At 31.4% G+C, this 14,925-nt stretch overlaps 2 protein-coding genes across 7 annotated transcripts in view; both read left to right on the forward strand.

Annotated features, from left to right (window-relative positions):
* Positions 1-910: 910 nt before the first annotated feature.
* LOC122521514 lies at positions 911-5,119 on the forward strand. Of its 3 annotated transcripts, none has more exons than XR_006304785.1 (7): positions 911-1,105; positions 1,476-1,806; positions 1,878-2,506; positions 2,905-3,125; positions 3,193-3,347; positions 3,435-3,742; positions 4,945-5,119. XR_006304785.1 is itself a non-coding variant. In XM_043642340.1 (7 exons), exons 2-6 carry the CDS (start codon positions 1,492-1,494, stop codon positions 3,600-3,602), a joined length of 1,488 nt encoding a protein of 495 aa, XP_043498275.1. In that variant the 5' UTR covers positions 911-1,105; positions 1,476-1,491; the 3' UTR covers position 3,603; positions 4,945-5,119. The 3 variants fall into 3 exon arrangements, 2 of the variants coding, with proteins under 2 accessions (XP_043498275.1, XP_043498276.1); XM_043642340.1 differs by having other exon boundaries at positions 3,435-3,603; XM_043642341.1 differs by lacking the exon at positions 4,945-5,119 and having other exon boundaries at positions 3,435-3,777.
* Positions 5,120-5,707: 588 nt separating this feature from the next.
* Positions 5,708-14,925, forward strand: part of LOC122521515 (probable serine/threonine-protein kinase DDB_G0282963) — a 57,587-nt gene continuing 48,369 nt past the window's right edge. For all 4 annotated transcript variants that reach the window (XM_043642342.1, XM_043642346.1, XM_043642345.1 and 1 more), the window contains exon 1: positions 5,708-5,928. The gene's annotated coding sequence lies outside the window, so the exon portion shown is untranslated. The remainder of the gene's footprint in view (positions 5,929-14,925) is intronic.

Below are 14,925 nucleotides of genomic sequence, written 5' to 3' on the forward strand. Positions count from 1 at the left end.
TCGTAAAGGCGAGATTAACGGCAAAAATATGTACCAGCGGTCGTGTATTACGGTAAATGGCGCCTTTTAACGGAGTATACTGCTCTGGTAATATAAGAAAAGAAAGTACGCGTATGCACATTTTGGTATTAAATGAACACTGACTTAAAGATTACTTATGATTTCTTTTTTTTATTAGTCTGAAGAACTCGTAAAGGATTTTCTTTTTCTTATTATTATTCTGTGGGGATCGATCGATCTTGTTAATATTTGTTCCAGTATTGTAGTACTTAAATATTTTAAGAAAGCTGAGAGAATAATGTTCAAGGAGATAGAATATTGCTTGTGAGCAAAATTAGAAAACGCGACGCTTCTTTTGCCAGTTTAATTACAATTTATTACCTGAACTTTATCTAAGAGATTATAATTTGTTCCTTAGAACAGTCTAAGGATTGGTTTTTGTTTTTAGTTGCCATGATATCGTTTCTAATCACGAATGTATATAAACGAATTATAATTAATGTCAAAATAAATATTTTGAATATCATTTTTAAATTTATATATGCATAAACGCATTGATATTATATTTATTTCATAGAAATAGATAATTGTTTTTAATTGTATCGTTTTGTATTAAAACTATTTATAAATAGAAATTAGAAATGTTCTTGATTGTTATTTTATAACATGAGAGAATTTGTAATTAAATTTAATTAGGATTTTAATTTCGCTCCATAAAAAGTCGTATGATAAAACAGAAGGTAAAATTATTAGTTTCAATTTTTGCCGGTAATGGCGCTACTATCTTTCTCAAACGATACATCGATAATGCAGATTCCGACATAAAAATAGTAAAATGAGATTTTAGTGTTCTATCGATAACAATTATGTGCGACAAAATATTTTGAACTACGTAGTATGAAATCTATGACGTGTACCGTTAGCATCTGGCCTGGGATAAACATAAAGAAGATCGTTGGATGCAGTACAGTATAGAATGCACTTCGTGAAAGCTAATGTTTTTTGTTTAAATATTAATCATTAACAACGTGGTGCAAGTATTGAATTTTTAGTAATAAGAAAGTGCATACTCTGCATACTCTGCATACTCAGCTTGGTTAAATCTGTAAGTAAAATTCTATTTAGGTTATAAAATTACAAAAAAATTAAAAAAATAAATAAAAAAAAAATAAATAAAAATTAAAAAAATAAAATTAAAATTATAAAGATTTATTGCTGATCAAATGATTTATAATTCAATATTAACACGTTCCGTGCCATTTGTACCACCGTTTGTACAGGTTAAACTTGATCTTCAGGCCACATGTACCACCAGTCGTATATGCGGTCATATTTATTTAATGCACTAAATATCAAATGGCTTAAAGAACAAGTCAGGCAAAAATGGTTCTGCACGGAACGTGTTAAAGATAATATTTTTTAGGATCTTCTTATTAATATACAATAATTATATTTGTATTTAATATTTCATATAGTACGCAGTTGGAGAACATGCATAACGATATGTCACAGCATTATTTTATTTCTCATAATCGAATGGTACATACTATGCTTAGAGATGAATATAACAGTCATCAGAGTACGTCAAAAGAGATTTCTACTCAAGAAAGTTTAGACGACTCAGAATATCCTGAACTTGGTCAGAAGAAAACGAAAATCAAGAGTACACCGGATCAATTTGTTTCTCATCATAAATCTGTTTTTGCAGAAACTATGATAACCTGTGCTAAGAATAAAGAGAAAAGATGTAGAGAATGTTTTGAAATGGTGTTGATGGCATATTTCAAGTCAGTAAAATCTAAACGGGTTAGTATCGATATTCAATTGGTAACATTATATGTCCATAATAATAATTCTTAATTGGTATTTATTTTTAGACTACTCAACACATATGCGAGCAAATACAATCTCGTAATTTCAAACTCAACATTTGCAAACCAAGCGTGAGTGGAAGTAATAGGAATAAATCTAATGAAATGAATATCCCACTCAGAAAAAATAGATTGTCTGATGCAATGTTTAAAAAACCGTCGAGATTAAAGAAAACGATTATAACAGAACGTAGAAATAATATGAAAATGAAACATCAAGACGATGACAACGCTGAGAAAATATATGAAATTCATGCAAATGTGAATAGTATTAATTTAGATAGTTTAAAGATACAATCAGATCCAAGAGTCGACATAAATTATGTCAAACATATGTCAACATTAAATGTTTATGGTACGAATTACAGACATTCTACAGCGGAAAATATTTCAGACAATACTGTACAGTACTGTCCAGATTTGACTCAAAAGTTAAACGAGTTAAAAATTTCTAATGTTCAAGATAAGAAATCCGTATTAGAAGTTCTTTTTGGAAATTCAGTTGATGCTGTAAATAATTTAATTTTTCCTTTCAATTCGTCCCTAAAATTGTCTCTTACCGATGAGAATAATGTAAATATTAAACCAAACATTAATCATTTGTATGACGTTAAATATTCCAAAAATTTTAGAGAGTAAGTATCATTACTCTTTTGAGTATATTTTATAATGATGATGTATTTTAAAATATACAAAGAAAAAAGAAATAAGATAAAATATTAAATTGAATGCATTTTTCTTTCTAATTTGTTACTCTCTCTGTAGTATCTAAAAAATTCATACTTGTATATTTCATTATATATTGCAAGTGTATATTTGTAATCTAGATAACGAGACTAATATAGTTAGAATAAAGTATTTTATTTTATAAACAATACCTCGTGAAACTGATTAATTTTAAATTAGTATGTATAATATTATAATATCAGTATTCATACATAACAGTATACAGTTCTAAATTTTTCAACCAAGCCTCGTATTGTAGAATAAATGAAATCGAAGATTGCGTTTTGATAGTTCGATTACATTACAGATATTGTAATAATTTAGTAACGTTATCTCTTAACGAATCCTTGGATAAATTTTTATCCGAAATTCGAAGACTACAAAGTAAACTTTATCGTAGAGATGAAAATAAAGGCAAGTATAAACGTCGTTATTATTCAGGCTTAAAGGAGGTACAAAAACACGTTATTTTGAAAAAAGTACGATTCGTCGTGATAGCACCGGATATTGAAAAGATTATATCAGCAGGTAAAACAAAAAATGACAATTGGAATATCACGATCGTCGAATTAATCGACTCTTTTATTAATTTCAGGTGGTTTAAACGAAGAGGTCGACAAATTATTAGAAATGTGCAGAAAGAATGGAACAGTTTATTGCTTTGGCTTACGTAGACGGAAACTTGGCTATTATGCCCATGGTAATGGATTCGTAAGCTGCATAGGAATCTCTAATTACGCTAATGCCGAGGTAAGCGATCAAATTTAATACCATGCAAGATATCATGCTTTTGTTCTTTTTAAATGAAATATTAATAATATGAATTATTCTTGATAGGAACTCTTTTGGAATGTTCTCGTCGAAGTAGTAAAAGCGCGAAACGCGTTTGAAAAATTACATGGAAGGTTAAAGGAAATGGTCGATGTGTCCAAGTTAACTGAAGAAAATGGTCTTTTGATGGACAACATTGACGCTGTGTTAAAAAGCTTAACGTCGATAAATTAAGGCAAGCAATCTTCAAAAATTTTCTTCTTATACGTTGCGAAAATGAGAGAGAGAGAGAGAAAGAAAGAAACAAACAAATGCAACTCTTTAAATTTGCATCTGCTTAATTCTGGTAATTCTCGGGGATATAGGAGCACTCAGTAAGTAAAAAAAAAGAAAAAAACGACAGAGAAAAGAGAGAAAAAAAAGGAAGTTCGGTAGCGAACTGCATCTGCTTAACCTTGAGGCAATGAACATCTAGGGCATGTCCCGATTCAACTCAAGTATGAAAAAGAGGATGTTGGATTTGATAAATGAAAATTGCAACTCTACTAGAAAGACTTGGAATTGCTTGAAAATTATTATTTTTTTCTTTTTTTATAATACACGTCGATAATAAATTCATAGTGACGAAGATTTATAATATCTTTCCTATTAAATATCTGTTGGATAGAAAGGAACGTAGCAACTTAATGGCCTTTTGGATTGAAAGTTGTGCTTTTAAAGCTCTTAAAAGAAACTCCTTTTTAAAGTCTTGAACAAAAACAGTACCGAGAAAAATTTTTTTTCGATAAATTTTAACATCTCAAATACTTTTCTTGAGCAAAGTAAAAAAAAAAAAAGAAAATAAAAACCTATTACGAGTTTTTCCACTTTACGAAGTACCGAACTCGCGTTTATTTTATGTTTTTTAATTTCTGTATACTTTAATCAACTGTAATATTTTATACCCTTTTTAAAACGAATATATACTTAGTTATTTTATGCATTGAATATTTCATCATTTTCTTCGTATAGTCGAACAACGAGAGTATTATCTTAGAAGCGATATTTTATAGAAAGAGTTGTTTCATTTTACGAGATTGGGCCAATTAAAAGATTGATATCATCCCCGATTGTTTTGCTCGAGTTGAATTAAGGCCGAAGGCTTTACTCGATTATTTCAAAAGTATTTCGAAATTTGTTGCTTCTACGAAACTCGATGTGTCGCAAAAGAACAGCTGCGCGATCTTGAAGAATTCCAAAGTAATAATGGTGAATGTAGCGATGGATTCAAATACGTACTCAACTTGATTTCGGCACGTGCTTTATTTTTTTCTTTTTCGATTGATATCGAATCCGAGAGACTAAATACTAACAATAAAAACAAAATATATATATTAATACTTTCATCATTTATGTATGTTTTCTCGCAATTCCGTTTATAAGTATATCATGTAAAAAAAAAAAAGAAAACAAATTTATCAAAGAAATGGAATTTCTTTCATAAGCAATATTATTGAATGTTTATGTACCATTCGATATTACCGATAAACGTATTCATTGTCAGGAATATATAAAACAAGTTGAAATTTCTTTCCAGTTCTTCGAATCGAGTAACATGATCATGTAGTTTGATAAGGATCCAAATATTCAATCTACGACAAAAACAAAGGATAGCCACTAAAATCATGAGAGAATGGGGACAGAGACCCAAGCAGATCAGACCCATTGCTAGAACGAGCAACACGAAAGGGGATAGCTGTATATATTAAATAGAAAACGTGTGCATGTGCGGCTATATATATATATATATATATATGTATATATATATATATATATGTATATATATATATATATATATAGTTGAGATGCAATAAAGATAGAAAGAGATAGCGTGGGAGCAAGAAAGAAAGAGAGAGAGAGAGAAAACGAAGAAGGTGAGGTTGAAGTGGAAGCTGGAACGGAGCCTGAAGACTTGGAAGACTAGAAAGGAGAGGCAAACTCTGGGACCAATGAGAGACTGGAGAGGGATTGGAGAGGTCAGAGGAGGGTCCCAAGCGGGACCGTGAGTTCTCTTTCTTCTCTTTCTCTCTTTTTCTTTGCATGTGTGTTTGGTGTGTGTCGGGTCTGTTGATGCAAGTGTAGTGACTGTACGACGACCGGTGCTGACTTGCGGAGTCAGTCAGTCAGTCAGTCAGTCAGTCGGCATCGGCCGCGACGCATCATATGCGAGTCGAAGAACACGCGTCATCTCATTCTCATTCGTTTTCTTTTTCTTTTGTATTTCTTTTTATTCTTTAATATCAATTATAAATATTTGTTTCTCGTTTATTCATAATTATCGTATTTTGATAATACCCCCTCCTCCTTCCGCCCCCCACCGTTCATTATCTTTGTTCTTCCTATCGAATCGTTTATATATATCGTTATTTAAAAGGAAGAATATATTCTATCTTATTCTCTTCCATTGTTTATTGTATTCTTCATCGAGAGTGACCTTGCGAAGGGATTTTATCAAGACTTTGGAAATCTAATACTTCTGTCTGTCTACTTCGTGGTGTATCTCGCCTGAATTACGTCAAAGGTAAAATGCATTATTATTTTTTGTTGTTAAAGCATTGTTTTTGATAATGTTATCTTTTTTTTTGTTATTAAACTATGTATTAAAAATAATATTATATGTTAAGAGGATAAGTTTTATTTAACGCGCGTGGACGCATTGGCGGGGGCCCCAAGCAATTTGAAAACTTTTATCTGTATCATTTAGGAAATTAAATGTACAACACTTTCTTTATAAGAATAATAGTGTAATGTACAAATATAATAATAATGAATATTTTATGTATTTTTTATCTAACAAAAAAAAAATAACATCCATAATATTAGGATGAATATAACAATTCAATGTTTCACAAGGAAAGAATTATTATTGTATTTCGTTGCTATCAAAATAATATTTGATATTAAACCAAATCATATAAATATAACAAGAGACATATAAATAAAAGTAATATTGTGTCGTAAATGAAATGGCTAAAGTTTATCAAAAGTTCAATTGTAATACTCGTATAATCCTTGGTTAAATTAACTTTCGCGAAGTGGCGCACACACACACACACACACACACACATATTCTAGGAAAGTTTATAAAGGATTGTAATTTCGTGTAAGAAGCGGCGACCTTTTCTACGAGATTCAAAGAGATGCAAGGATGAAACGATATACGTACGTACATATATATATATTTATAAACAAGCTTACCAATGTTAGTATCCTCAATAATTTCGAAATCCGAAATGATCGTAAAGTTTCCGGTTCGAAAGGTTCTCTCGCAAGGAGATCAAGAAGCAAGCAAGCAAGCCAAGTCTCTTCGAGAATCGTGACTTGTATTGCGCACGTGTGTGTGTGTGTATGTGCGTGAGTTCGTTCGACACAACAATTTCGAATGCCGTTAGGCGTCAATGATCGACGAATCCGATGACCGTCAAGCAAACGTAGATAACAGAAATGTTAAATTTTTGGATGTTTTAAATGTATAACTGATTGAAATATAAAAACAAAAACGAACAAGAGAATATTAAATATTCAGATAAGGATTGAAAGAGAACGGTAACAAGCGATAGATAGAATCTGGAACGTTGTTAAATTTTGTGAACGTTCATGGGGGAAAAGAGAAAAAAAGAAAAAAGAAATTTATTCTTGTTATATTATTATACTCGACGTAGTCGTCACGATGAGTCAGCTACGTTTTTATCGACGTGGGATGAAATATCAATTTTTCGAAATGACGTGAACCTTTGACAAGCGCGCGGGTACACGTTTTTTAATTAATGGTTAAGCACCACGTGGCTGAGTGGGTGGAGTCACAAATGGTAAGAGGATTTTCGTAAAGCAACGTTATTTAATACTCTCGCACATGCATCGGATGCAGTGAAATGGATGATCGGTTATTTTTGCAGATATAATAAAGTATAACGTTTTAAACAATTTTTCGTTAAAATATACGTACCACAAGTGTCGTTTCCTTTTCCGTTTCCGTCGTGAAATTCTAATATGCGATTTTCGTAGGTAAACTGACGTGAGACTAAACAATAAGAGAGAGAGAGAGAGAAAGGGAAAAAGATAAGGAGAACGATTTGTCATTCGTTCATTCGTTCGTTGGAATCCCGTCGGGATTTTTGTTATATTTTTTTTCTTCTTACTGATAAATGTTCGCGTTTAGGAGAACCAAAGTGGGCGGTTACGTGACACACACACATACACATACACACACATAAAAAAGAAAGAGGAGATTCAATTTTTTGTATGAGATAGAGAAATTATCGCGATTTAAAAAGAAAAAAAAATATACAACAATAATAATAATAATAATAATAATAATAATAATAATAATAGTAATAATAGTAATAGTAGTAGTAATAGTAATAGTAGTAGTAGTAATAGTAGTAGTAATAGTAATAGCAAGAAGATTAATTTGTAAGAATAAAATTGGAACTGTGTGAATGAGAAAAGCGATTTTTTTCAGAGTGATTTCTTCAATGTGTCATGGCTTATCGGTCAAAGAACTCCCTTCTCATAGTTCCAATCGTCAATCGATAGTAGGACGTTTTATCTTTCTTTTCATTCTCTAGTTTCCTCGAGCGTGCATAATAAATGTGAATGATAGAAAGACTCGTTTTTCTTCCTTTCACATCGTTGGAAAGATCGTTCCTTTTCTTTCTTTCTTTATTTTTTTCTTTCCTCTTACCTCGTAACAGAAGAGAATTCGAATTGGCGTTGGTGAGCCGGTAAGTCAATCGGGAATCCTTGAATTTCTACGACATCCAATCGTCGAAATTCTAGAAAGTAGAAGTAGAAGTAGAAGTAGAAGAGAAGAAGAAGTAGAAGGAGAAGCGAAAAATGTAACGTTATCGGGAGAAAAATAGGAGATTTTCCTTTAATTTTTTGTCCTTTTTTTATTTTTCATCCCCCTTCGGAGAAAGAAGAAGGCAGTTATCTATATAGATGTAACTACTTTGTCCCATGAGTACGACGACATTTCTTTCGAATACTTAACGATTTTTATTCTTCCTATTCTTTATATCATTCTCTCTACGTTCATAAGATATTTCTTATATAGTAATTCATTATTCTCTTCGTTGGAATCGCTAAATTATCGGATGAACCGATACGACAAAAGTTTATCCGTCGAAATCGTTCGATAATCGTCATTTCCTTCCTAAGTTTTATCGAACAATAGATTAAATACAAAGTGAAAATAATTGTATTGCACAAATGGTTAACCACTTGATGTAAAAATCAAATTACATTTCTCTTACGTCTATTTAATATTATTTTATTTTTTATTAACTTAAAAAAAATATATAATATTTACTGTATACTAATAATCATTTGATTAAATTGATAACGAATGAACAATAGTTACCTTAACATTATTAACAAAATAAATAGTTCTGTAGAGCATGGTTACTTAAATTTTCAATTTAGCTAGCTAGCCCCCTTTACCTGAGAGAAAATATTTTCATAACCCTTGTGCATAAACTAATACGATCTTCTCTTTCACTATAATAAACTCGCAGGATATATTACATGTGTAGTCTTGCCAAACTGGTTTCGAATGAATTTTCGGTCGTTGAGCTTTCGGACATTTTTTTTTTTTTACTTTTGTTCAAATCTCTACGACCCACACACACGCTGCGAGAAAACCTTGTCGTAAAGTCTGAGGAAAATGTCCTCTAGACATCATTGAACGCCGAGTATTTTAACCATGCACCAATTAGAACGAGAAAGAATTTTGATTAAAAAAAAAAAAAGGAATTGGTTCATTCGTTTCATTGATATCATTTACGGCACATGTGATTGAGAAAGAGGGAGTGGGGGAGGGACAGGACAATTAGAAGGATACTGGCAAACCTGCACGTTGCTATTAAAAAGGTGGAAATATTCTTAACGTTGTATCAAAATGTAGCAGATTTCTATTTGATACTCGCATAATGTTCTCTATAAACTTTCATTTTGATTATGATGGTGTTAGTTAACTTTAAATAGTAAGGGGAAAACGGATTGATTGATGGTGCCGTAAACCATACGTGGGCGAGTTGTCTGCAATGGGCCGCACGTTCCTCATCATCAATCAATTCCTTTCCCCCATTACTTTGGTTCACTAACCATCATCAGTTCATGGTTAAAAACAAAAGTCGTACATCCCATGAAATTTCACGAGCCACGGCAGTAGCGGTATTAAATAATTAGGGGATTGTTTTTTTTTGTTTTTTTCTTTTTCATTTTATACACAAGTACAGGTGAGCATGGGGGGAGGGCAAATGAAAAGAATTACCTGTGGATCTTGGTGAAGTCTTGGTGATGGTGGTACTGTTGGGGAGGGGGGTTGGGTTATTCACCTATTATGTCGTAAATTTGATAGTATCCGTTAGCCAATGTACGTGGATGTTGTTTTCAATAATAGCTTCGTTAAAAGTTCTTCCCTTTTGCGTTTAAACGGGGAAGTGTAGAAATGGCCCTCTTAATTGGCTACACTTATCGAGTAACCACCGTTGTGCACTTTGTTGCACTTTGAAAAAGAAAAAACCTATATGCTCGAACGGGCTTTTTTTTTCTTTCCTTTGTCGGTTAGCTTGAAAATCGAGATTCTTTCGAGTATTAGATGGATAGTCGTTAGCAAATACGTTATATATGATTAATCTGTTAGATCTTTTAACGATGCAGGAAGTCACGTAAGAAATGCATATTGCGACGGTGCGTATGCGCATGTGCCTCACCTACGTGAGCATTTATAGTAATACTAATCTAAAGATAAATATATTCCGTATGTGTGTGTGTGTGTGTGTATGTCTCTATACACTATCGGCTAAAAGTTTGGAAAATTTATGCTACGTTAATTATTACATACCTACATTCCGAAAAATAGGATTGTAAAACTTTTTTTTTTGGATATATTTTTTTTTTATTCACCTAAGCATCTTGAAAATACCGATGACATCATTTGATAATCATCTTAACGTAATTTTTATTATAAACTTATTTTCACGTTGAGGAATTTGTAGAAAAAAAAAATCATTAACTTGATTTTAAAGAACGTGGCATTCGTGAAAGAAGAAAAGAAAAGAAAAAAAAAAAGGAAAAATAGAAAATATGTAAAATAAACGAAAGTTCGCGAACGTAAAACTTTGAATGAGATTTCAAAATTTTGTTTCGTAGTGTATTTTATATACATATATAATTACTTATAATCCGCTAAATTTCTAACGACGATTTATTTTTTACGCTAAGTTGATTAGCATTTCTCTCTCTTATGATAACATTATAATAATAAAAAAAGAATCTTCTTTTTTTGAAAGGTATATCAACGATCGTTTATTTAATAGTACGATTATCGTATAATAAGTTTTTGATCATTAAAAGTCCAGGAGCGTTCTATCGTTAAATTTACTATTAACACGTAATATTAGAAAACATATACGCGATACACAAGGATAAATAAATATTTTTCAACGCGCTCATTCTTCATAATCGTTCTATGTGCTCAAATGCTGCTACTATGATTTATGCGCGTGAAATGAGGATAGCGTGTTCGCGTATGGAATCAGATAATTAATCTAATTTCGTATATGCGACGAATCGACCGTTCTCAATTGTTACGCGCTAGATTATTATTTTTCTAATTTGCATGATTTCCTATGCATTTGCTCGGTAACATTTTAATCCGTTAATCGAAAATTACATTTTCTAATTTGTTACGATTATATATTTAACTTTCTTTCTTTCTTTCTTTTTTCATCTTTCCCTAATTAAAACATCTACGAATCGTTTTTTCTTACTTATTCCAATTGAGAAAGTGGTTGCATATTCTTTTTACGATACGTTCATTTATTCATTAAGCACTTTTCACTTTTGCTTATTTCGTATCGCTTGTTTTGTTAATTAAAAAAAACTACATACGTACATACATATACGCGTAAGGTTTAACAAAATGTGACACAAGTATAAGGAAAATGTTTTCTATTCAAAGTATAATTACTATCGATGAGCAATGTATTTAAATGCGTTAACTGATAGATTTTTCTTTCATGACACGTGTACAACTAATCACGAAGTCTTTTTTCTTTTTTCTCTTTTGTTGAACGTACACCTGACGTTGTAGCAGTATCGTATAACCGAGGTGTTACCTCGACGTCGAATACTTTTGTTCGAATTTCGAGTATAATATTCTGTTTTCTATTGTTAAAGAATATCATTTTTCTTTTTATAAACACATGCATAGAAAATTCTCAAATAAATAAATAAATAAATAAATAAATAAATATATATATATATATATACCGTAAGTGTATAAACGTAATCGAGATAAATTTGACATCGTACTTTGCATTACGTGTGTGTTCTCGTGTATGAGTTTCTCCTCGAATGCATCATTAACGAGCTGGTGTTAATCACAGCCGTGACTCATCACTACGTTTTGCAGTTTTCTATCGAGTACTCGAGTACTTCGACAAAAATGTCTTTTCTTTTCTTTTCTTTTTTTTTTTTATACAGTCAGTGCCACACGTCAAAGTCATTGACATCGTTTCGTTTAAAAATTCACGTTCCTTTACAAAAATTTTACAATTTGTCGTAGGATCTATACCTAATATCACCGAAACTAATTTCAATTGTAAGAAAATCATTAACATAATAAATTCAAGATTTCTTTTAGGGAGGTCCTCACATAGGGGACAGGGGAAGAAAATTATCGAATTCGATTGCCATTAAACTCTGACGTAATCTTGACACACACATACACACACATACACAGAGACACATATTACTGGTAAAAATATTCTCTCACGTAGATCACAAATTTGTGCATAGAACCACGTATGCTCGCAGTATGTCCAATATTTTGTATTCTACGTTATTTTACTACAGTACAATATATATATATATACAGTGTATTATGAAAAAAAGTAACACAAAAGAACGGATTTATATACGTAGAAATGAAATATTATATTCGGTAAAATGAGATTTAAAAAAAAAAAAGGAACAAAATATAAAATATCCATGTAAAATTAAATAAAGAGAAAAAAAAGGGCAGAGCAAATAACTTTGGAGGGAGTGGGAGGGGGATCAGGAACGATGTATATTTTATCGTTAATGAAAATAATTGTTTTCAACAAGTAGGGAAATCAGTAAGAGAGAGAGAGATACAGTGTGTGGTTTATTCGTGTCATTAGTCTCACGGCTTTTCGCAAAACCACAGAGTTAACGGGAATACATTCGAGTGGAGGACGGGTCCAAGTAGGGTAAACCATTCGCAGTTTAAGAGCACACCAAACACAATTACGGTTTAGTGGCCTTAGCGCCCTTAGCCTGACCTCACGGTGTGACGTATCGAGAAGAAATGAAAGAAAATGGGAAATGGTTGGGTTAAAAAAGAAATAAAAGAAATGAATGTTAAAAAAGAAAGGAAAAAAAAGAATAGGTTCCACTTGGAATGACGTTATAGTGAACAGCCACTCCGTTAATTAAGCTCGCGAACTCGTTCCTCGAGTACTCTTGCCAGGTGTTGTTGGTTGTACCACTATGGTTTAGTTTCAATTGGAAACGCATCGAATTATTTCTCACCACTTTGCCACGTGTATTTACACCTACAAAATCTTCCCTCCCTCCACCCACCACCATCGTTTCTTTATTTCCATGTAGGTTCGCAAGATAGAAAGTATCGTAGAAAATAAAAGATCAATTTTGAAAGGTGTTGAAACTTGGAAAATTGAGAGATGGGGAAAAGTAGAAAATAATAATAATAATAATAAAGAGAAAAAAAAATCGATAAGATAATTCTTTTGCCTTTTTTTTTTTATTGCAGCAGCAGCAAAGTTTACTCATAATCCTCGCGATTTTTCTCGCGATTACGTTGTACGTTTTTTTTCTTTTTTCAAACGAACGTTATTATTAGCAGCCCACTGCTACGAAAAATCTTATTCCAACTTTGTGTACGTTTGGCGAAATGAATTATCGTCGTAAAAACGAGTTTTGAAAAGGAACGACGACGGTTTGTCGCGTTTTGCAGTCGCGAATTCTTACGCGAATGGCGTCATTCTTCGTTTCGATGTTTGATTTTCTTTAGCTTAACGTACACGGTTATCTCGAACAATGAATAAACAAAGAGATTGATAGTCTTCGCGTGTCTTCGTTGTTGTTGTCGTTGTCATCGTTTCGATTATCTCATATCGTATTTTTATTAATTAAAAGTAACGTGGGAATAAATGAATAAAAAGAACAAGGGTTAAAAAAAAGTTATTATTAAAACGATATGTAAATTTGTTTCACGTTTTGCATCGGATAAATAAATTATTAAAACAAATGATAATAAAAAAGAATTATTTCAATAAAACAATTATAATGAACGATAAAAACATTATACAAAAATTAGTCATCGCGTTTGAACGATCAAGAATATTATAATTGTTTCATGTTATGTTTCATAGTATATAAGCGAGAAGTAATTAGAATCATAATTCCGCGACTTTGTTGTATCATTCATTTTAAAATCATTCGATGAGTAGTCATAGTTGTTATCTAATGACAAATCGACTCGAGAGAATAGGTACACGCGTACTCTAAACGATTTCATATTCGTAAAATTTACTTTTAAATATTTTCGAACGGTATTGGTTTAATTGTTTAAATCTAACGCCCGTTAAGTTAAATTTAAAATGTAAACAACCAAATTTTATTCGCTTTAACAACATATCCATTTATCTGTCGATTATTTTTATTTATTATATTTCATTCCCGTTACGAAAAATTATTTATTATGAAAATAAATATAAACGTAGACTTTTCGAACAAAATAAAATAAAAAAAAATAAGAGGAACGAGTTAAAAAGGATTAAAATATCGAAACGGAATAAGTGTATTGTCGGTCACACAATACATTTTTCAATTATACAAAGGGAAATTTGACGAATTTTATTTGACTGCTTATTATTATTCTTTACCTTTTTCTTTTTGTTCTTCTTCAATTCTATTTTAGAATATTAAGTCACTATAGCACACGGCCAACACGTCCTCCAATCGAATACACAGGATGTGGGCTCTCTGGTTACCTGCGAGTAAATAGCTTCTTGAATTTCTGACTACGAAATCTGAAGCTCTTCGGTATGTGAGCATAAAACAACGTTGATACTTTTAACGTACGTACATATGTGTGTGTGTGTGTGTCCAAAAGTATCAGAACTTTTTTCCTCTTTTTTTTTTTTTTTAATTCTTTTTTCTTTCTTTCGACTAACAACGCACGCTTTTTGTCAATGTTTTCTAGACACTTTAAAAATGAAGCTTTTAAATTATTCGATCAAAGTTTCGTAAACACGATGAAATTCTTTTTTTGTTTTTTTTTTCTTCTTTTTCCTATATGTTTCGTATTAAGGATGATATTTTTTGTTTTTAAAAAAACAAATTTAAACTTCGAATTTCATTTTTATTACGTTGGATTGTAAGGCACAGTGTTGTTCGTGGTATTTAATGACAAATATTATATGAAAAATTGCCAACAAACTTTAGTTCTAAATACGCGTGCATT

This window comes from Polistes fuscatus, unplaced genomic scaffold (genome assembly GCF_010416935.1).
Source record: "Polistes fuscatus isolate 324 unplaced genomic scaffold, CU_Pfus_HIC Scaffold4, whole genome shotgun sequence".
NCBI classification, from domain to species: Eukaryota; Metazoa; Arthropoda; class Insecta; order Hymenoptera; family Vespidae; genus Polistes; species Polistes fuscatus.

Excerpts from the sequence above, each read along its gene's own strand:
- LOC122521514 (XM_043642340.1), top strand. The coding sequence starts at position 1,492 with ATGCATAACGATATGTCACAGCATTATTTTATTTCTCATAATCGAATG. Across the intron at positions 2,507-2,904 it reads TATTCCAAAAATTTTAGAGA|ATATTGTAATAATTTAGTAA; the intron begins GTAAGTATCATT and ends ATTACATTACAG. Across the intron at positions 3,126-3,192 it reads TGAAAAGATTATATCAGCAG|GTGGTTTAAACGAAGAGGTC; the intron begins GTAAAACAAAAA and ends TATTAATTTCAG.